This window comes from Rhinolophus ferrumequinum, chromosome 11 (assembly GCF_004115265.2).
Source record: "Rhinolophus ferrumequinum isolate MPI-CBG mRhiFer1 chromosome 11, mRhiFer1_v1.p, whole genome shotgun sequence".
In the NCBI taxonomy this organism is placed as follows: domain Eukaryota; kingdom Metazoa; phylum Chordata; class Mammalia; order Chiroptera; family Rhinolophidae; genus Rhinolophus; species Rhinolophus ferrumequinum.
This window is the reverse complement of record NC_046294.1, coordinates 52,295,966-52,318,817: the sequence shown is the minus strand read 5'-3', so window position 1 is coordinate 52,318,817 and position 22,852 is coordinate 52,295,966. Positions and strand designations below refer to the sequence as shown.

Below are 22,852 nucleotides of genomic sequence, written 5' to 3'. Positions count from 1 at the left end.
CACACCCTGGACAGAGCTCTGAAAGCCGAGTGCAGGACGGGAGGGAAAGAAGCTCATCCTTCCTTCCTCTGGGCCTTTGTCTGCAAATTGTGGGGGAAGTAAGTCTGGCCACAGGAGCCCTAGCCCCTCTTATGGGGCCGTAATTCTGGGACCCCCCCCACCGTCGAGCTCTTTGAGGCGTGGGCCCTCCCTGCTGAGGGGGTCCCACTGGAAATTCCGGCTGTCCTGGTATTTGGTGATATGTGTTCTTGTGTGTTTGTTGGTACATATGTCTTGAAATTTAGAATCATTTCACAAGGAATTGTTGCTATTTGTGGGGAAGGTAAAAATGGGCTGGAAGCCCAGTCTTAGGTTCTTGTCCTGTCACCATTTAAAATTGACATTTAATTTTTCAAATCACTGTTGGTGCCTAATCACTTAAGTTATTAATTTATTCTGTTTTCTTTTAAAAAAATTTGTAACACGTATTTATCCTGGGAGTAGCTCTGGGTTGGGGGTGGGCATGTGTTCTTGTGGGTCCTGTTTTTGCTGTGGTGACACATGGTACAGGCCTGGCGCTTGCGGGTCCCTTTTTACTGTGGTGTTGGAACAGGACAACAATAAAGTCCATTAGAAGTCACCAGAGCGGGCTGCCAAGTCTGCCTCGTCTGAGGGGCTGGGGGATGGCACACGCCAGCCGGGGGCTGCCTTGTGTCGGCTTCCACACGTTCTTGATGACAAAATGGTTTCTCTCATGGTCCCAGGAAGGCTCGGGGCCAGTCTGCTCCACCTTCATTTTAATAGGAAGGAAGTCAGTAAAGAATTCGGTATTTTTCTTGGCTGGAAACAAGAATGAACCCTCCTTACTTCAGAATCTGTATTCCTCATGTGTAAAACGGTAATTGTAGCAACACCTGCCAATTCGTCTTTCTTAGAAAGACCCCCTAGACAGGGACTGAATTCTGAGTGTGGCTTGGTCTCTGACAGACTGTCGGCCACTTTCGCTGTTCTCTGAGGTCTGACATTTAAGGGTCTATGACATTTGGACCAAAATTCAACTCCGCCTATAGCACAGGCGGGTAGCCCTTGAAGCCCAGCCCTGGCCACGCCACCACCTCTACCCCTGCCTCCCCACTTTTGTTCTCCCAGAGGGACGGGCAGAAAGGGGCTCCTGCATGCCTCTCCAGCTCCAAGAGCAGGACAGCACTAGTGGGGAGGCCCTGCGTCCCATCTTTCCTCCTGGCCTCTGCCCAGGAGAGGCCACCCACCCCTAGGTTCCCAGCGAGAAGGGAGGAGGAACGGGGCATCAGCAGTAGCTGTTTCTCAACAGTCCATCGTCTGAAAACATCCCCAGGTCCTAGGCTCCGCCGCACTGTTGGTGAGTCCCCTGCCCACCCCCCATTGGGCAGCCTGTGGACCCACCCAGCCCTGCACAGGCAACGGGCTCCTGCTTCTCCGGAGAATGAGCGCACTGGCACTTGCCTCTGCCCTCTGGGCCCTCACCTTGCATTTACGGAGCACGTCAGTGGAGGGTGCTTTCACCTCCTGTGGCGCGTTGCACTGGTCAGTGCGCAGGGGTGTACCCTCCTTACTGCCTAGACACCAAGAAACCGGGGGTATGGCGGCCAGGACAACCCTAAGGTGGGAAAGGCTTCAGAGAACTAGTTTTATTCCTGTTTGAGACCCAGGTCTCTCCTCTCCATAGAAGGGGTACAGCAGCGTCAGGGCACATGATGTCAGTGGCTACTCATCACCAGGCCCACCCCACCAGCCCCCAGGCCGCTGCTCTGCTGGCCACCTGATGAGGAGCCGAGCCAGCCAGCGTTCCTCAGGACAATGGCTTCGTGAGAAACACACATATTTCCAGTAAAATGAGGATTCTCCATCTCAACCAGACGGGGATGCAAACGGCGGCATCTCAGGCACTGAGGCAGGCAAAGGGCGAGGGGGTTACGGGTCTCCCACTGTGACGGGGGCTGGCTCTCCTCTATGCATTGTCGCTTGGTATCTGCTCCTGTGTCGGGGTGCTTCCCACCTCTACTCTCAAAACAAGGACAAACGGTGCAGGCACCCACGCACGCGCCTCTGAAACCCCCTCAGAGAAACGAGGTAGCCAGAGCTGAGCCCACTTCTTTGTGCAAGGGCGTGGATCCCACTCTGCTTTTCATACTATAGAGTAATAGGATTGTCTAACAGGAGCTGGAAGGGAAATGCTACTTGATGGCAAAACACTGGAGCTGTGACGGTCAGCCCTGTCGGGAGCGCGGGGGGCAAGGCCAGTGTGCATCTAAGCTGCTTCAAGTTGACCAGGACACTTGGGTGTGAAATCCTAAGGGGGCTGATGCCAGTGCCAGGACCGGAGGCCCAGTGTAAGGGGCGTGGCTCTCACCTCTGTGTCTGAGTCTCCGTGTCACCTGCAGGCTGAGGACTGGTGTCCCAGAAGTTCCCTCTGCACCCTTCTTTCTAGTCCTTGGAAGGGCCTGCCTTCAGGACTGGGCCTGCCTCCTTCGTAGCCCGTCTGGCAGGTGCCTCTCCCAGGACCTGGGCCCCCACCCAGCTGCCAGAAGAAAGGGGTCAAGGCCTCCTGTGAGGTTGGCTGTGACACCCACAGGTAGAAGCAGGCCAGGGACGTAGTCACATTAGAAGACCAGTCTGTGGAAGTCACCGCCATTGCCACCTGCAGGGCTGCAGCCCCCAGGAGAGCCTTCATCCTCATCCTGGTCTTCGTCAAAGCCCCTCCCCCAACGCGGAGATGCAGGGAGTGCAGAGATGTAGGCCGCCCTGCTCCGTGCCTCCTTCTCCTGCTCCTGGAAACAGATGCAGGTGGGAAAGGAAGCTTAACGTTCAGGCTCTGAAGCGAGTATCCGCCCTTCACGCCCTCCCCCAATGCTGGGCTCAGCACAGCACTTCTGAGTGTCGCCTTGCGTCCCCAGGGCCAAGCGCAGAGGAGCCACAGCTTCTGCCCAGCTGAATGGGACACTAAGTGGGATGGACCCATCCTTCCAGCCTAGATCCAGGCTTCAGAATCATTCCTGCTCCTCTTCCTCCTCCCACTAAAATCCCAGCTCCTTGGAGGAAAGGAACTCATTCATACTAGGCTGTAATAGCCAACAAGGGCCTGATGGGCACCAGGAAGCAGGAGGTCACGTCCCAGCACACAGGGACCTCGCCACAGGATTCCCAGCACGGCTGTCCAGCTCCGCGCCTCTCAAGGCGCTAGGAACACACTGGCCTGTGGGAAAGCGCTTCCTCCTCAGCCTGGCAGGAACGTCCCCACCCCCGGTGCCGCCTTCCCTACGGAAACACTGACTGCCCATGAGTCCCGGCGTGGCTACTCCCCCTGCCCCCACTGGTCAGAGCCCTTCCTGTTCCAGTTGCTAAGTATTTTGAGACGACCCTTGACACTGAAGAGTCGAAGGCCCTGTGCCAGAGGCGGTCACTGGCGAGGGCGGTCTGCCGGATGCCACAGAGGCGCTCGCTCTGCTCGCTCACACTAGATTCTTCACTCACAGACCCCACGCTGCGCCTTCAGCACACTTAGGAAAACTGGATAAATAACATAATTATTCAATGTCTGTTCCTCTGAAGTAAGGGGTTCTATCTGTCTGGCTCACCAATATAGCCCTGCATTCAGTGGCAGATGAAAGCACGAGAAAAAAAGGAAAAGACTCAGAGAGGAGCAACAACTTCTCTGAGCCAGGAGTGGTGCTGGGAAGGGCCGCCCCCCAGGAGCGCGGCTCAGGGGTCCTGGCGGGGCTGCTCACCTGCAGGAAGAGGATGTTGTCTTTGGAAATAGCTTCCATCAAGTCTTTGTGGAGGGTGGGCTCTGTCCGGCCTCGGGGGGAGGCTGGCTCGGCCTGGGCGCCCTCCCCTGGCCGCTGCCGGTAGAAGAGCACATAGGCCGTGTCCTTGGGGAAGAAGGAGGTGATGTTGCTGACAGACTCGAAGGAGGAGAAGGATACCCTAGTGTCGTTGAACAAGTACCACTGGTGCTCGGGCTCAGGCCTGTCGGCCGCCCCCAGGGCAGGGCCCGGGCGGGCGGCGCCCTCGCGGGCGTAGCAGTAGTAGTGACCGCTCTCCGAGGACACTCCGGAGTGCACCACGACGCTGCACAGGTCGTAGGCCTGGCCCTGGCCTCCAGCCAGCGGCAGGCGGAGCAGCAGCGGGATGGTGACGTCATCTAGGATCTTGCGGCGCCGCATGGTGCGCAGGTCGAAGGAAAAGCGCAGCAGGGTCAGGATGAGGTAGCGCGGGCCCTGGCTCAGCTCCACCACCTTCTCCGCCTCCTGCAGCGAGGCACACGACTCGCAGTAGTAGCGGTTCTCTGCTGTCAGCCTCTCAGGGGACAGGAAGTAATTGACCAGATCCAGGACGGAGCGGGAGCCCTCCGCAGAGGGGCCGGTGGCCCGGGGGGTCCCCGGGCCCAGGCCATCTTCCTCCTCCTCAGTCTCCTTCTCAGTCTCCTTCTCTCCCTTCTCCTCCTCCACCTCTTTCTCCTTCTCTTCTTTCTCCCTGGTCCTTTCTTCCTCCTTCTGCTCCTCTTGCACTTCCTCCTCCTCTGCTCTCTCTTCCTTTGCCACCTCATCTCTCTCCACCTTCTCCTCTCGACTGCTCTGCTCCCCGGGTCCCTGGGAGCTCAGGCCTTCGATGTCCAGGACAGGGTGGGGGGCGTCCCCTGTGATGCAGTGTTTCCTCTGCCTCCGCAGACCCACCCTGCTTGGGCCGGGGGCCGGGGATGGTGGGGGGGGCTCCCGGGCCCCCACGCCCTCTGCGGGGAGCATCACTGAGCCCAGGCGGCGGTGGCGACTGCGCTCAGGGGGGGGAAAGGCGAGAGAGAGGTCCGTGAAGGCCTCCTCCCTGGAGGAGACACGGAGGCAACGGAGGCAGCATATGCGAGTCACAATCTTGCCTCCAAACATCTTCTCCACAGAGGTTGAACTCGGGCCAGGGGGCTCCTCAGGTGGGGACGGCGAGCTGGACTGCTTCAGCTTCTGGCAGATCCGTGTCCCCGTTTTCTCCTCTTCGTGCAGCCTGGAGCAGGAAGCACAGGCTCTTCGTACACGGATGCACTTCTAGTGATTCGTGCCACCGACCTTACTCAGCTGGCCACAGTTAGACACATACACATGCAGGAGTATTCACAGGCAATATACGTACACGTGCAAAATGGCATCTGTGCACGTGCTACATACTTACTGCATACAGGCACACAAACCTGTTACATACATATCTGTGTGCAGATGCCCCCGGAACTGTGACGAAAACACACGTGCACACTCAGGCATGCACAACACAGTATGTATACACGCACACTTACCGCTCCCAGGTCACGGTTCCGGTCAGCATCTCCCCCACTTCCCTCACACTCAGCCCTTGCCCCCACACTCATGGCACACATCTTCTCCGAGCCTTCTACAACTGCGATGCGGCACCCTCATTTCCAGGAAGAGGCAAAAGAGCCTGAAGAGGCGGCGCCTTCCCCGGGGCCCGGCCTCCCTTACCGATCCAGGAGGTATTTCAGGTACTCCGAGCAGTCCTGCTGGGTGCCGGGGCTGAACCAGGGTGTCCAGGATGCAGACAGGAAGTTCTCTGGAGAGATGGCAGGCCGCTAGGACCAAGACAAGTGAAAGGCAGGGTCAGGAGCAGGAGGAGGAGCCGCTGGCTAACCAGCTCTGTGGCGTGCCAGGCCTGAGGGTCCACCTGGGAACTCTGTGCCCCAAACTTCCCAGCCTCCTCTCCGAAGTCCTACCCCCACCAAGTGGTCCTCCACCCAATCCATCTCACTAAGTCCTCACAGCCCACGAGCAGGGCACACAGAGATGAAGGGGCCTCTAGGCATGTGCTCCTCCCTGACGCACCTCATCCTTTCTCGCCAGGCCTTTGCTCACTCCCTTGCGCCAACACTCCCTTCCTCCCTATCAGAAGCTTAGCTATAGAGTTCAAGTCCCAGGTGCTCCTGTTCTATGGTGTCCCCTGTTCCGTGATGTCTTTCTAGTGGCCCCTCCGCATCAGAATCCAGCGTTCCCTCCCTTGCATGTGCACCACACACTGCATTTCCCTATTCAAGCTGTAATTGTTATCTGCGGGTCCGTCTCCCACCAGACTGAGCTCCACGAGGGCAGGAACTGCTGCTTACCCATCCTATGCCCCCACACGGCCTTGCATCATGCCTGACCAAGGGATTTAGGTGCCATGAGGGCAGAGACAGTGGACAGAACAAAACGGCCCTCAGGGTGCCTGGCAATGTGACTGCTCAAAAATGACAGCAAATGACAAAGCGACACCTAATGCAATGGACTGAACTGCTGACGGGAGAATGTGCTGATGGACAGCACAGGAGAGGGTTTTGAAAGGCACCCCCTCTCCTGCCGGGTAAGGGCACTCAGTCAGCCCCATGGGCTTCGGCCATGAACCCAGGCCAGCCTGGACTGGAGTTTAACAACTTACACCAGGAAGTGGGGGCTTACAGCCAGATGCAGACAGGTTGTGGAAAGGGTGTCCACCGTAACTTCCGCCTCACCACACTCGACACCCCAGCACTCACCTGGCTGTGCTCCAGGAAAGCGAACAGCCACTGCAGTTTGGTCATCAAGGGCTGCGAGTTGTTCTCCGTCAAACGGAGCACACAGTGTCTGAAGCTTCAAAATAAAGCAGGCGTCCAGTGTGAGCAAAGGGCACCCAGGGAGCCTCCACTCAGCCGTACTGAGGGCAATGGGGCCTCCAGGCTAAAGGCTGAACAGACCCTTGTAGCGCCAGTCTGGGCCAAGGACCAGGGAGGAGGAAGAGGTGAACAGCTGGGCGTGGCCAATGAGGTGATCCCTGAGGCCCCTTCCACTTCTGACAGCCCATCCAAGATTCAAACAGTTGAATGTCCTAGGTCCTGTGCTCCCAAGGTTCTAAGGCTGGAATTTTCTGGCATTCTCCAGAGTCCATGCCAGTGTCATTACTGGCCACTCATACCTTTTGCCCTGCTTCCCCCGGAAATGGTTTCGGACCCTTTCAGAGCAGCAGGCCTTGTTCAGACATCAACCTTCCAAGTCACAGCCCCTTCTCAAGGCCCCTGCCACTGCCCCGAGGCCCACCCCAAGTTGTTTCCCTGCCTTCTGATGAGGGAAGCAGGGGTCAATGTGAGGAATATGCTCAAAGAAGATGCTGCAGGGGTACTAGCTCCCAGTGACGGGTGAACAACTGATCCTGTGGGAGATGGGAAGGAGCCCCTCCTGACACCCACATTCCCTGGGACAGGAGGAGTCCCAGACCCAGCTTAGCTCCTGTTCTCACAAGAAGCTCTGGGCGGACGGACGGGTAAGGCATCTCTCCCACCTAAACCCACTGTGTAGAACAGCGCTACCAAAGTGGGCTCCACTTAGCAGACTGTGATGAAGTAAGTTCAGAGATTGAGCATTTAGAAACTTGTGTAGCGATTTGACACTGCTACGACCATACAAGCATAAGATCATTTTTCTGGTAAGTCGTTTTATTATATTTTGTAAAAGTAAGTCTGCAGCAGACTGGAAATTAGAAAAACTAAAACTAGTTCAGCAGGCAGTTTGAGAAGCACAGCAGCCACACATTAGCAAGTCCTAGAGATCAGCTCCAACCTCCTCCTACTGGACCAAAAGCTCGGAGAAGAAAGCGAGGTCATACCTCACAAGCCAGAAGCAAAGCTTACTTTCACTGACTTTTATCCAGTGCTGGGAAGAGACGTTTACCAGCCCAGCGCCTGCAGCCCCCTCACGAGTTTCCATCCAGTCTTGACCTACTGCCTTGGCGGGAGGCTGGAGACCTCTGGGGCCGCTCTCCTGTCCTTCATGTACCCACAGTCCTCAGGGAATTTTGCCAACAATGCAAAGCATGATTCAGTTTCTCCAAACCCCCATCCCCACCTTCACACGCCAGGGAGCCCAAAGGAGAGAAGCAGAGGCACCCAGGGAATTCAAAAGCAGCACCTACTCAGAAGCCATGAACAAAGCCTGAAGGACACTGTTCACGTAGCACGTGTTGCCCAGATTGATTAAACCAATCTTGCCCGTGTCTGACTTGGCCATGAGCCGGGGGTAGAAGCCAGCCAGCTCGCTCTTCTGTGAGGTCCAGGCATCCTGCCCCAGCAGCTGCTTGATGCGGTCCTCATTGGGAACGTGGAGGTCCTGAGGAGAGAACAAGTCAGCAGGAGAGTGGGCACCAGGGTCAGCTCTAAAAATGTCACCTCCTCCAGGAAGCCTTCCTGGACTACAGCCTACCCCACACGCACCCAAGCACATTCCCCCACAAATGTTCTAGAAATGGGTATGAATAGCCACCAGCTTTCAAACTTATTCTAGGTTCTCACCTCGACATGTGGGCCTTCTACATGATTAATGTCGAACTGCCTCAAGAAGGTGGTAAAATCCCCATTTGCTAGATGAAAAAACTGAGACTCAGATAAAGAATTTTCCAGGGACATACGGGCAGTCAGAGAAGAATCTGTAGGTTCTTAGAAGAGCCCAGGGTCTGACAGACTCTAAGCTGTGACAGCACTGGCCCCCAGGCCACATCCAGTGGTGTCGACATCTCGGTCCTACTTCGACTCTCATCCTCAGGAGCTGTCTGGCTGTGGTAGTCCACGCGCCTCTGTGACTCAGTCAGTTAACCTCCCTGGGCCTCAGTTTCCTTCCTTGGCAAATGAGGACACGCCCACCTGATGTCAGTTTGGCGCACTATACTTGCACACAATGACACTCCTACTTTCAGATTTGCAGACTCAGCCTTTTGAATTAGCACGCCCCACCCCCACCCCGGATCTTCAGCCTACAGGCAGAATGGTGGGAGGTCCAGGAGTCTGAAGTACGCGTCCCCAGTCACCGGCTCAGGGATTACACACTTTCCCACTTGTCATCCTTTTTCACATTAAATAGCTGCACCTAAAAGAATATTAGCACTGGTTCTAATGATGATACATTTTAAAGAAATGTACCTAAGCACGATTAGAGTTACTTCATAGACTTAGGCAACATTCTTGACAGTTCCTCTAGCCCTGCTCTTATTTCCAGACCCTGAACAGTCCCTACGTTTGTCCAAGGCTCCAGAGCTTCAAACCAGCTTAGCACCGACAGCACACGGCTCCCCAGTGCACATGCTCTGGCCCCTGCAGGTCTGGCTCCAGCAGTGGTTTAACCCTTCTTCTCATTCATTTCTCAGGATCATTTATCAGATTAGTCAGACATCTCTCACAGATAATAACAAAATGCAGGAGCTGCCAGAGGGCCGATAAGACGATAAGGCTCAGTGTCATCTCTCGCAGACCATTCTTTTATCTTCCGATTATTCCCTCTCCATCCCCACTCCACACAACATGAACAAATACAGACGAAAAAGCAGACAGAACCCCACACATGCACACACGCACACACAGAAGACGCAAAAATATCCACACTCAAAAAAAGACATCAAATGTCATTTTCCTAAAGCAGGTAACTTTGTCCTCTTAGCAAAATAAAACAAGAACGTCCAAATCGCTCTCAAGCTCCTAATGTTACTGGAAATTTACAATGGCTCCCTTAGCAAGGACACAGCTCCCAGAGAAACTGCCATTATCTGATACAACTGCCTACTCAGGAGAACTTTCCAGTATTCATTTATAAAGGAGCCTATATACAAAGACAGAATATATGTATTCTGTACGCCTAGAATACATGTGAAAATTTGATAAACAAAATCCTGCAGAAAATTTGTGGTCTTGCCTCTCAAACTGGCTTATACCAAGGGGTATTCCAAGCCTTGGGGCAAAAGTAGCAACCCTTCCTGGACACATATGCTCTAATATTCAAGGAAGAAACGTATGTTTATATTAAAACAAATATAATTATGAACTACATCCTTCAGTCTCTGAGATAAAATATTAGAGAAACTCTAAGCTTGCATCAGGCGACTGGCGGTGAGTCCCGTCCTTCCTCTGACGTCAAGTCCTTTGGCAGAAGCGTTTGAAAAGCCCAGATCTGCTCTGGTTTTCAAAGCCCTCTGCTCTGCTGATCTTACTGATCTCCACTCTGCTCCACCACATTATCGCCAAACTGGACTTGCACGTTCCCACCTCCCAGCCCTCTGCCAGGCCCCAGCCTTCAAGGTCTAACCACTGTCCTCTCTCTAGCAGGGTTTCCAGGATCTTCTCAAATGGGGTCCCCACACTACCTATGCCTGTATTATAAAGCCTAAACCCCCACACTGAGTGGTACAGGTATTGGCAGACTCACCTTGTCCCCTGGACTACACCACAGGCCCTGGTGTCCCTCAGGGCCCACCGAGGGTCCTGCTCCCTCCTCCGGTTCACAGCAGGCTTCACACCACAGTCACGTGCACTCACTGACATTTACTGGGCACAGAGACCAAAATGATGGGGTCCCTTGCCCACCAGAAGCTCACAATCAGCAGGAAACAGTAACAGTCACGTCCAGTACATGGAAGTCCCGTCTCCTCTGCTCATCCACCTCGTGACAGGGAACTCACTACCTAGCAAGGAAGCCCCTGCTTTTGTAGGTGCACACTGACTATTAAAAAACACTTTTTCATGTTAAGTTGAAAAAACTGAGGCAATCCAAGTCAATGCCAGAGGTTTTGTGTGTTGTTACCAACTTTCACTCACAGTAGATTATTCCCTTGTATGTTTTGTAATTTTTGTATTAAAAACTCATCTTCAGTAGAATGTTATCTTTGTGGCTTGAAAGCAGTTTCATTTCCATTTCTACTAGGCAACCCTGGGTATTACAAGCTTAGGATCACTTTTAATGTTAGTTTCTGAGCTTAGGGGTCCCACAACCCCAAAGATGGTATGAATTTGAACCCTTAAACCGACATGAGAGCAGGCCACTGATCGCAAATTTCTTTTTTTTCAATCCAGAGCCCAGACCAAGCCAGAAAAGTTTCCTTGATGTCTATTTAGGACCATGTGTATATTTTTTCTAGATCAACTCCTGTGAATGGGCAAGCCTTTCTTGGGTCCTGGCTTATGTGGGCTCGTAGTGCTAACCCCCTTCTAGGGGTGGGCCCTGAGTCTCACCGCATGTGCCCATCAGCTCAAGCCACTCCGTGACTGAGGTCAGCCGTCGTACCCACCCTCCCTCCACATCACAGGGCGAAAGCATCACCTCTCACTTACCATTCTGGAACTCAGTTTTCCTTTTTGGCCCTGGGGATTCCCCCTTACCTTCTTGCAAGTTCAGCTATGTACTTAAAAAGATGTTTGTTATATCTTAACAAGCATTTCTGGTATTTTGTAAGTGGGACACTTTTCAGGTGACTTGACTGCCCGGCTACAAAAATGGAAGTCACATGAGAGGCTCTGAAAGGGCCTCTACCTACCCACACACCTTCCACACACGCTTGGCCCTGCATCAAGCCATCCCGTCCTGCTCTCTCTCACTAGCTCCGTGATTCTGTACAAGTCACCAAATCTCTCCAAATCTCATTTTCCTCATCTATGAAACTGAAGTAGCAATAGTATCTGCTCGACAGGCTTCTTGTGAGCATGAGAAGAGAAAATATACGGGAAAACGCTGTCAGATGTGGTGCTATCGACAGGGGTTGGTTACTGTCCTAGCAACCCAGCCACCTAATTCTGAAGCCTTTCTCCCTGTAGCCTCCTTCTCTTACTGGAGACGAGCTTTTCCTCCTCTGGTTCCTCACTGCTTGTGGCTAACCCTCTCGGGCAATTCATACGCTGCTTAGATCAGTTACTTTTATACAAGTGTGTCACCTCCCCCCCAGGCCGAAAGCTCCTCAATGGAGGTGACTCATGGCTGTGTCCCCAGTTCCTAGCCTGGGCCTGGCACAGAGCAGAATCAGTAAAATCACGTGAACAATTAATTATAAACAATCCCTGCTGTGATGTGCTCATCGTGGTGGGAGAGACAGACACACAGTGAGTGACAACATGTGACAGAGGAAGGCCCCAAGGCTGTGGGAACCCAGAGAGACCTTGACCCAGCCTGCTGGGGGGAGGAAGGTATTGAGAGTTATCCGGGAAGGCTTCCTGAGGGAGGTAACACTTGAGTAGAGCCTTAAAGGATTTGTAGGAACGATCCAGGCAAAACCAGGGTTTGGTTAGAGAGAATGGCATATGCAAAAGCTCAGAGCAGTCATGAGAGAGGATGAGCCGTCCAGGGAACGGCAGATGGCTCAGTGTGCCTGAAGCACAGGATGGACCAGGGGAAGTGATGGAGATAGCCAGGGACCAAATGATGGGGGCTCCCCAACCTGTGGCATGGCCCTGAGCAAGGCCCCAACAGACACTCTCGTCAGAGTGGGGGGAGGGAGCCATAGAGGGTTGTCACTCACCTTGATGGCCTCCATGACAGGCTCATACAGGTCCGGGAAGCCCGGGAACCGGAACACCATGCAGTGGACCAGCTCTGCCAGCTGCTCCAGGCAACTGGTGCCAGAGTTAGAGTCCTCCTTGAGCAGAGAGGCCACCATGGGGGGGATGTGAGGGAGAAGCTGTGAGAGCAGAGTGGGGTTAGGCTGAGACGTGGGAAGGTGGTCACTGCTGAAGACACTCAGAGCTCCCTGACACGTCTGCTCCCCTGACCACATGGGGCTCTGAGCTCTGCAGGCAGGTGACTCTCCTTACAAGATCTGTGACCTTGGATGCACTGCCTCAGTCTCTTCACCCATAAAATGGGATCTATAATTCCCTCCTCTCCACAGGGAAGGCCTGAGCCCAAGCCCCAACTGTTAAGCCTCACAACAGGCCCTGCCTGAAGGCCTGAAGGAGCAGGGCTCCCCTGCCCACCTGGGAGTCATGCTGGGGTCGCAGCGTGGCCAGCCAGCGGGCAGCCTGATGGAGCATGGGCGGCCGCCCGGGGGGCAAACACCATCATTCTTTCAGCAAACATACATGTCAAGCATGTCACCCTCACAGTGACTTTACGGGCAGTGATTATTATCCCCGTTTTCTAGATAAAGATGTTAAAGTTCGTGAGGTTCCATAACCTGCCAGGAGGTTCACCGTGGGTTATGGGAGAAGCTGGGGTATGAATGAGGTCTGTCTGAATCCAAAGCCTGTTTCTTTCCTCTGTGCTACGGAGAGTTAAGTTTCAAACCCATGGGGCTGCCACACCACAACGTCCCAGGGATGGGCAGAGGCCACAGGAACCGGGAGCAGGGGCGCCCAGGAGACGGATGGAAAGGAACCACTATCTGTCAAGTAAGTCCCTAGGACGTGGCAGGCTCTTGACAAATATTACCTCATCTGACCCCCACCCACCATCCTATGGATTACACCCCTGTTCGGGCTCTGAAAGATAAGGGCTCGGCCCAAGGTCACCACATCTGGCAAACAGCAGAGCCGGGACTCAACCCTAAGTACCTCAATCTCTGGGTCTGTGCTTCTCCCACTGCAGCAAATAGGGAAGCAGGGAGTTTCTGCCCTGACCAGGGGCCATCAGAATCGAGGGCCCCATCTCAGTCCTCAGAAGGCAGTCTCCCAGGGCCACAGGCTGTCCTTCCCAAGGGAGGGCCCGGAAGCCAGCAGCAAGGGGCCTGAGCTGGAGGCCAGGCCACCAGGGTGCTGGCAAGCAGTAGGGTACAGGAAGGGCACTGGGTCAGAAGTTAGATCAACATGGGTAGAATCCTCCCCGTACTTCTCACCAGCTATGTGGCTGGGACAAGTGACAACTTCCTGCAGTTTCCTCAAGTGAAAAATGGAGAAAATGACAGAACCTCCTTCTTGGGAGGAGTTGCTCTGGGAGTTGAATGAATGAACATATGTACTGCTTTTAGCATTGTGAATGGCACACAGCTAGCACCCAGGGAACGTACACTGCCATCATTCTAGGCCTGTCGCTCCACTACCAGCCCGTGGTGAAGCCATACAAATTCTCTGGCCTCAGCTTCCTATCTGTAAATCGGGGTCCCAAGTATCCTGCAGTCCTAACATCCAGGGCTTCGAAGGCTTGGCCTTCAAGCCCCAACCCCTTAACCCCAACAGAAACAGCATGTCTGGCCTCCAGCCAAACCAGTGGGGGATGCAGTGGGATGGGCCCTTACCAGGTGGAAGGCCTCATGGGAGTGCTGGAAAGTCAGGAGCATGTACTTGAGGACAGACAAAGCAGCTCCCCGGACAATGGGGTATAGAAGCTTGGAAAACACCTGAAAGAGAGTCCCTGGTCAGGAGTGCCCCAGGCCTGGCCCATCCAAGGCCGAGTGCAGCCACCGGCTAGAGCTGAAGCAGCAGACCCAGGCCTGAGCAAGAACAGAGGTGCTCACAGGCCTGGGTGGACAGACAGATGGTGAAATGGACAGCTAGATACTTAGATATCTAAGGGATGGACAGACACACCAAAAGTCACATACACATGCTTGAATGAGTAGTCAGAGGAATGAATGGGGGAACCTGAGGCCCAAAGAGAGGCAGTGAATTGTCCCAGGTCACAGTGCGCTTTGGTGGGGGTGCCAGTGCTCTGCCCTCAGACCTGCACTGCCCCTGGCAAGAGGCTAGTGGGCAAAGCCATAGCAGGGGCCAGGACAGGGGCCCACCAACCTTCTCAATTTTGGCGAGTGAAACCTCGATCAAGATGCTGAACTTCTTAACAGCAGCCAGACCCTTCAGCAATGCAATGATCCACTGGTCAATGTTCCTCCCCAGGGGCCAGGACACCCAGTCGATCATCCTGGTGAAGCGAGTGACAGTGACACAGGGGCCATCGAGGCCCCGATGCCTGGGTGGGGCAGCCCGGGGACTGGCCACCATGTCCCGAGGCCCTACACTGCTCACACCTGCACAGGGCAGCCCCGGGGTCCCAGAATATCCACTGAGCCCAGTAAGGCACCAGGCAGAGACGAGCGCTCCAAGTCCAGCAGGAGGGGAGCCAGGCCCTCTCAGCACCCCAAACCTCACCCCCATATACACTGGCTGCAGTAGAAGAATGGGGTTTGGGGGGTGCCTCTGCCTAGACCCCAACGGCAGGAGGAACACAGTCCCCGGGCCAAAAGCTCTGGCTCCCCAAACCATGGCTTGTGACCTGGAACAAGTCACTTACTCTCTGAGCCCCCGTTTCTTCTTGTGTAACATGGGAACAATGCCTACCAACAGCAGGGTTGTAGTATGGATTAAAAGAGCTAACGATAGCTAACACTTCCTTAGCGTTCACTCTGTGCCAGGCACTGCCTTACACGTATTAACCCGTCTGACCCCCACAATGTAATGTCTGTATTCACAGAGCTTGAAGCTGCCACCTAGTAGGTGCTCACGAAAATGTCACGATTATTTTTATACTCGGTACACCATACTATTAACGAGGCAAAACAATGGAGACCAAAGTAACAGTAACTATAATAGCTTCTAAGCATTTTACATGTATTATCCGATTTTATCTAACTTAATCCTCAAAACAATCTTATAAGATGGATTCGATCATCCATCCATCCATCCATCGATGGATTCGATCACAACTTATAGATAAGGAAGCTGAAGCATACAGAAATTGAATAACTTGCCCAAAAGTCACACAGACAAGAAGTGGTCGAGCCAGGATTTGAACCCAGGCAGCTTACCTCTAGAGGCCACCCTCTTACCCACTAAAGACAAAGAATCTAGGATGGCCCAATGGAGACAGTGGATTTGCACGTGGGTATGAAAAAAATGGCAAGGGGAGGCATGCCAGGTGAAGGGGGTGTGCAGAGCCAAAAGCCCGCAGGCAGGAGGGGAGGCAGCAGATTCCGGAATCACTGAATGGGCAAGTGTGGCTCGATCACAGGCTCAATGACGTCCAAATGAGATGGGGGACGCAAGAGAGCTCTGTGAGCTAAAAAGCAGCCAAACTGTTTGTCATGCTGGTAGAACTCAGAAAGCAATGACTAAGTACCTTCACCTTCTACTATGACTCTCTGGCAGCCTGACAACTTTTTTCACCACCATCCACATTTGCTATTACAGAATGGGAAACTGAGGCTCAGAGAGTTCACTGACCTGTCCAGGGCCTCACAGCTGATACCCCGCCTGACAGCATCCTAGGGCAGGGCACTCTGTGTCTCCCACACCCAGCCCTGGGCCAGGCACAAAGCAAGGCTCAAGAAAGGACTGATGAATGAAGAAGCGTGAGGGCCTGGGCCCTCTGACATTAGGCTAGCCCAGCACCCACCCAGAGGACGAGGCTTCCAGAAGGGAGAGGGACCTGACCACCGCCCCGCCCCCAGCACACCTGCTGATGGCAGTCAGCATCTGGGAGTCCGTCACACTGTCATCATTGCTGAGGTTCCGGACGACGCCATCCATGAGCTCCAGCGGGAGGTGCTGGACCACGCTGGCCAGCGCACTGGACGGGGGCTCCTCCTCTGGAACAGGGGGCTGCGCTGAGCTTCGCAAGGCACGTGTGCCCCCCACCTCCCATCATCCCATGCCCTCCTGCTGCCAGCGAACTCGGCTGGGCCTCTGCAAAGAGCACGTCAGGACCACGTCCTCACCCGTCGGCATCACAGCCTGAGTCCATCTTAACTAACACATTCACTCATCGAACCTCCACTGACACTGCTTTGGGCCCAGCCGTGTGCTAGGCGCGCGCACACACACACACACACACACACACACACCCATGCACTGACCCCCAGCTGCGGGTGAACAGGCAAGGCCTTTAGAAGGGGTAACACTGGAGCTGACATGAGCAGGCAGGAGGCCTGTGCGGACTTGGGGGGAGGGAGGACATTCCAGGTGCAACCACAAAGACAAAGGCCTAAAGGTGAGAAAGAGCATTTAGTTATAAAACTTGGTTGTCCAATTGTCTAAGGACCCGGGTCCTTACACACTCGGCCTTGGTTCTTCCTGCCACCAGGTCCATTATCTTCCTTTCCCCTATGAGGGAAGGCGCAGAACTATCTTCAGTTATTTATACTATCCTCCAAGTTCCAGTTGTCAATGGAGGACCAAAATGTTACACCGCAGAGGTGACACCTACAGGACAGGCTGCACTGTGTCTCCAGACCTTCCGTCTGCCTGCCCAGAGCACCCTGCCCCCACTGCTGCCCAGCTCTCCAAGATCTGGCTCAAAAGTCACCACTGCTAAGAAACCCACCTGACTCAGGGCAGGATGACCGCCCCGCCCGCCTCCCGTTGTCTCGCTCAGCCTCCAGGTCCTCCTTCTGGCCGGATTATTCGGGTTCGTCCTTTTCCCACACCAAGCAGTCCGCTCCTCCCTGCGTACCCAGCACCCGCCACCGGACAGGCCCCACAGCAGGTGCTCCGCATAGGCTTGCTAACTAAATGTTGGAACATAGCTTCCCCCACCTGTGCATTTGCCCCTGGCTCACACATACCACACCTACGCGAGCACGCCAAGCAGAAGAATGTGCACGAGCGCCACCTGCCCAGGCATGCATCCAGGACCTCGGCGCGCGCGAGCTCCCGCCCCCGCCCCCGAGCACACGCACCTGTGCACGAGATGACGGCGAACAGCTCCTTGAGGCAGGGCAGGATGGCAGCAGGCTGCGCACGCCACAGCTGCGCCAGGAGCGCGCTCACTTGCTGGGCCTGCTCCAGGAACTCCACTGCACCCTCCTCGCCCTCGGCGGGACAGCGGAAGCGGCCGAGGCAACGCACCAGTTGCTGGCAGAAGAGCAGGCGGTGCGGGCCATCGGGCAGGCAGCGCGGGTGCCGCGCCAGCAGCCGGGCCACCTGCGCGCAGACCGCGGGCCCCGGGCGCTCGCAGACGGTGCGCAGCACCTCGCGCCGCAGCAGCGCGAACACCTCTTCAGCCGCGGGCCCCGCCGGCAACAGCTGCAGACCGAGCTGCACGCAGGCGAGCGCGCGGGGCCCCGGCGGGCCGGCGCCACTCTGCAGCAGGCGCAGCACGCGGCGCGCGCTGAAGAACTCAGCGAAGACATCTGGATGGTGCCGGCCGGCCACGTGCAGCAGCTGGCAGCCCACGCGGCGCGGCAGCTCGTCGGCGCCGCCCACGTAGAGGCGCGTGCCCAGGGCCAGGAGCGCCAGGCACTGCTCCCGCTCCAGCGGCTGCCGCGCCGCCTCCAGCACGCGCCGTACCAGCCCTTGCTTCACGCTTGCCGGGTATGACGACGTCACCACCGCCTCCAGAATCTTGTCCATGGCGGCCGCGCTGCAGGGAACAGGGCGCAGGTTCACACTCTGCCTGGCAGCTCCATTACCCCATGTGTTCCCCTGCGTGCTGGGCAAGCAATTCTACCTTTCTGGGCCTCCGTTTCCTCATCTGTGAGATGTGGCAAGGATACCTACCTCGCTGGGAAGTGTCATAATGAGGTAAAGCACAATGTCTGGCATATAAAAAGCCCTAGTGTGTTGTAGGTATGCCTGATGTGCGTCTTTAATCTCCCAAAGGCAACAGTTGAGCTCTCCTCCACCTCTCACCCCTTTGCCCTTCTCTTCCCAGGCTTCCCTGCTGACCTCACCCACTCTTGGGGCAGGTAAGAACTAGATCTAGAAGCTGCTGTCCAGAGTTTTGCCCAAGTCATATCCTGTGGTACAGATGAAATAGGACACACACACCCACACACCCCACACCTCCAGGGAAGGAGGACTTAGAGCCCCAAGGGAGGGCCAACAGATCTTCCCAAGATCCCTTGCACACTTTATTCTGCCCCCAACTGGCTTCTTGCTCTTTCTCAAATGACCTACAGCTTTCCAAGACTGCCCTTCTGTGCGTACGCTGTGCCTTTGCCTGAAACATCCTCTCTCCCAAGACCTCCACCACCACCACACACACAACCAGGCAAACTGCTTTCCTTCAAAGCCCACCTCAAACACGCTGTCCTCAGTGAGAACAGCCTTGGACCTCCAGGCATCACTTCATCCCTCACCCTGGATTCCTAGAGCCGCCTGCAGTCTCTTCCTCCCTCATAGCTGGACTCACATAGTGCCAGGGGCGTATGGGTCCAAATCCCCTCCTTGGAGCAGCAGCCGGTCTCTGCTCGGCACACGCAGGGCCCCGCCTGCCTCCCCAGCCTCAGCCCACACCAGCCCCTCTATCTTCGTTCACTGTGTTCTCCCTGCCACTGGGCCCTTTGCACGTGTTCTACCATCCCCTCCTAGCTTGGCTCTCCCTGCAGACCTCAGCTCAAACTCACTTCCTCCAGGAAGTCTGGCCCGACCTTCCTGCCTGGGTCCAATGCCTGTTAACAACTTCAAAGCATCCCATCCCCTTCCTAGCATTTATCATGACGACTTGACTGGAGTCGGCCTCCTCCTCTACTGGACGAGTATGCAGGCACGCCTGTATTGTGCTTCACTTAAGAGCGCTTCACAGATCTGGCTTTTGCAAACGGAGGGCAAGACCCCCTCCACCAGCAAGAAGCTTACAACTTGCTTTATTGCAGTGGTCTGGGGCCGATTCTGCAGGTATCTCCGAGGTACGCCTACAGAGCCCTGAGGGCAGGAACCACATCAGGTTTTGTTCACCACGGTGTCCCCAGCACCTAGTCCAGTGCCTGGCACACAGTAGGCATTTAAACTTATTGACTCAGTAAAATAAGAACTATGATTGAGACCTGGAGTTGGTGGAACATAAACAAGAACTTTCCTAGAGGAGGGGCCAGAAACTTTCCTTCAGAACCACAAATACTGTGGGACCCCAGCTATGTGCCCTATGCAGACACTCTCTCTCCTCTGTCCTAGCTCTTGGCCAAGACCAGCCTTCCACCACTGCCTGTGTCACAATGCAACGGGCCCATTGGTTTAAGTCTCTGTCTTAACAGGCTGTGAGCTCGGCTGGGTGGGGATTGAGGCTTATTTCTCAGCGGCCAGCATCTCCTATGCCAATCACTGCAGCCTGAGTGCCTCTGAAGAGATTACTGTAGGTGTAGCCAGGGCACAGGTCAGTGGTGCCCCAGCACTGGCCTTATAATCACCTGGGCACTCAGCACAGGTTCATGGGCCCAGGGCCCACTCCAAGCCTCCTGAAGTCGTGTGTTCGATTCTGCTTTTTTTACTCTGAATGAGATTCACTTGGGATGCATTCTGCTTACCATCTAGGTTACTTATGTTTTCTGAGCCTGTTTCCCCGCTGCAGGATTGTTGTGAAGACAAATACAAAGTCCTTGCCATGCTGTTGGGCACAAGGAAGTGCTCAGAAAACATCAGCGTCCTTCACATCAGAAGCAAAGCCCTTGCTCTAGGCAGCTTCCGGTCTGACCGTGGAGGCAGAGGTGTTGGCAAAGAGTGCCGAGGCAACGCGTAATCTCAAAAGGCCTTTCAACGTGCCTTTAAAAACATCTCCCTTCAGCCCTGGTCCTCTCTTTCCTAGGCAGTGCTCAACCTCCCCTGCAGACCATCTGGGGCCCAAACCCCTACCCATGCCCTCTGTACTAGTGGATTTCATATGCTTTCAACCAAGTAACCCAGGTACAGGCATACCCGTTTTGTTGCACTTTGCTTTGTAGATGTTGTGTATTTTACAAATTGAAGGCAAGACCCTCCAACAACAAAAAGATTACAACTTGCTTTACTGCAATACTGGCTTTATTGCGGTGGTCTGGAACCAAACCCGCAATATCTCCAAGGTATGTCTGTACTCAGGGAGCTAAGGAGAAACCCTAATCAGAGAGATGTGGAGGAAGAAGACATGGGGCAGGCAGAAGTGGAGGTCTGGGACGAGGGCAGACCCTGGAAGTGGAAAGAAAGACGAAAAACGAGGAATCCTGCATTTCACTGTGACCTTGAGCATATCTTACTCTAGTTCTGCAGCTCATTGTGTGTCCTTGAGCAAATCACATCAGGAGCCTCTTTTCTGTAAAATGGGGATAAATGATACCAGGTTGAACCACATGAAAGTGAAGGATCAGATTTCATATCGTTCTACCTGATTCCTACCATATAAGATGCCTTGTGCCAGCCACTGGGGGCTTAGTCAGGAGAGCCATTCCGTGAAGCTCTGATCTCCAAGGCCACCTCTGCAGCCTCTAGGAATCCATGGCCTGGCCATTCCAGGCAAGCCCTGCCTCCCTGCCCCCACTCCCACACAGACAGTCTGAGGTCAGCGGTCACCATAGTTACCAACAAACCCACTCAATAATATCTTCCATGCATTCATGCAAAAGGGTTTTAGAGGCCCAAAGCTCACCTGACGCCACCAGGGGCCACAGAAGAGAGGCAGGACACGGCCTGTTATCCCTGTGGCATGAATGGGGAAGCCAAGCATCCCCGAGGGAGAAGAACTCAGCCTCAGCAGAGTGGGGTTAGAACCTGCACTTGGCCTCCCTGGGGCAGGAGAAGCAGGCACCCAGCATTCTTCAGGGGAGGTTGGATTACCCCTCTAGGTGCTGGACCAGGAGACGTGGCCTATGGATGCTGGCTCTGACCCAAGAGACAGCTGCCCCACGCCAAACACAGCAGCAAATGGCAGCCATGTCCTCCGTCAGCTGAGCCTGACTTAAAAGCATGAGACCTAGGTTCTCTGCTTCAGAATCACCAGGTGACCTTGGGCGAGTCCCTGCCAGGCTCCTCAGCCTTCTCACCTGGAAAATGGGGACCATTCCACCTGCCACTGATGGGGCTGGGACAAGGTATAAAGCAGATGAAGGCTGGGGCAGTCACAAATCTATTCCTGGGTCATCTGGCACTGGGGTGAAACAGACACTGTCAGGGAAGGAGACAAGGAGACACACTCCTGATCTTGCTGATTCCATAAGGAATTTCACCCATTAGCCCTCACTGCCAACTTTCGTTTCCGCCGTCTCCCCGAGCCCCAGGCCCACCCAAGATCAGCTGCTCTTTACTTCTTTCCTGGACTAGTGCAATAGTCTCCACACCAGTCTCCTCATCCCCTCCCACAATCCGTCCTCCAATAGAGGCACGTTTCCTGCAAGACAACAGTCCAGGCTTTGCCTCTAGCCCAGCCACTACCCTCCACGGTGGCCCCAAACACAAGGTTGGTACTCTTTCACCTCTCGGAGCCTCTGAACCCCAAAATGGAAGATGACCGCCCCGTCCTTTCCCAGCCAATGCTGCTGCTCCTTCCCAAGCCCTAGGCTTACACCTCTCACTGCTGGCGTGACAGCCTCCGAGTCCCAGCAGCACCCAGTCCTCCACAGGGCACACAGTACGCACACAGCAAAATTATGCTCCCGCCCCTGGACGCCCAGATCCCGTTATCTGTCCCTCTCAGATGACCCTCTGCATTTCTGCTGAGTATTGATTGGTCTCTGTTCCTGTGTGGTGGAGCATGACTCATTTCCATCACCCCCAAGCACCGTGTGTGTGTGTGTGTGTGTGTGTGTGTGTGTGTGTGTGTGTACAACGCCTGGCCCTGCCCCCATGCCCTAAGCTTCCTCATCCTTTCCTGCTCTGTCTGGCCCACGCTGCACATATCATCAGATTAATCTCATTAGACTGTAAGCTTCATCTTGCCATGCCCCTGCTGGGAACTCTCAAGGCTCCCAGCACCTTCAGGTAAAGGTCCAAACTCCGGAGCTTGGCCTTCAAGCCCTTTCTGGGACACTTAGCTGACGTGGGGCAGGGGTGGGAGGAACTTGACAAACACCGTTCAGTGATGAATCTACAGGAATTTGGGCTTTTCCTGCTGGCCAACTTTGGTGATGTCCTCTCTGCTGAGAGAAGGCTCCCCCCTCCTCTCTCCTGGTTAATTCCGACTCCTTCAATGCTCAGGTCACATGCCCCCTCCTCTGGGAAGCCTAGCTTAACTTCCTTGCAGTCCAAGTCTCTGAATGCTGGCTTCCCGAAGCCCTCTTCTCTCATCCCTCAGCAGTGTCGTTGGACTGTATGTCTACCTCCCCCACCTTCCTTTGGTAGGAAATAGGTCCAATCGCCCTATCTTGCCAGTGCCCAACACAGGACCAGGCACAGGCGAAGGAGTGCCAAATGACCAACAAGACACATGTGATAGTAAAATGAGATAAAACCGAGACTATGACCAAAAAAGCA

General features: G+C 54.7%; 1 protein-coding gene across 3 annotated transcripts in view; it reads right to left on the bottom strand.

The window, feature by feature from the left end:
- Positions 1-782: 782 nt before the first annotated feature.
- USP35 (ubiquitin specific peptidase 35) overlaps positions 783-22,852 on the bottom strand; it is a 23,654-nt gene continuing 1,584 nt past the window's right edge. Inside the window, exons 1-11 of one of the 3 annotated variants that reach the window (XM_033120809.1) lie at positions 21,427-21,594; positions 17,374-18,056; positions 16,152-16,284; positions 14,492-14,621; positions 13,999-14,100; positions 12,289-12,447; positions 7,933-8,126; positions 6,524-6,617; positions 5,481-5,587; positions 3,744-5,010; positions 783-2,786 (exon numbers count right to left, since the gene is read on the bottom strand). In XM_033120809.1, the coding sequence (XP_032976700.1) occupies positions 2,619-2,786; positions 3,744-5,010; positions 5,481-5,587; positions 6,524-6,617; positions 7,933-8,126; positions 12,289-12,447; positions 13,999-14,100; positions 14,492-14,621; positions 16,152-16,284; positions 17,374-18,046 (3,027 nt within the window). In that variant the 5' untranslated portion in view covers positions 18,047-18,056; positions 21,427-21,594 and the 3' untranslated portion in view covers positions 783-2,618. Of the gene's footprint in view, positions 2,787-3,743; positions 5,011-5,480; positions 5,588-6,523; positions 6,618-7,932; positions 8,127-12,288; positions 12,448-13,998; positions 14,101-14,491; positions 14,622-16,151; positions 16,285-17,373; positions 18,057-20,643; positions 20,664-21,426; positions 21,595-22,852 lie in introns of those variants that run through there. The other 2 variants (XM_033120808.1, XM_033120807.1) reach the window with 2 other exon arrangements.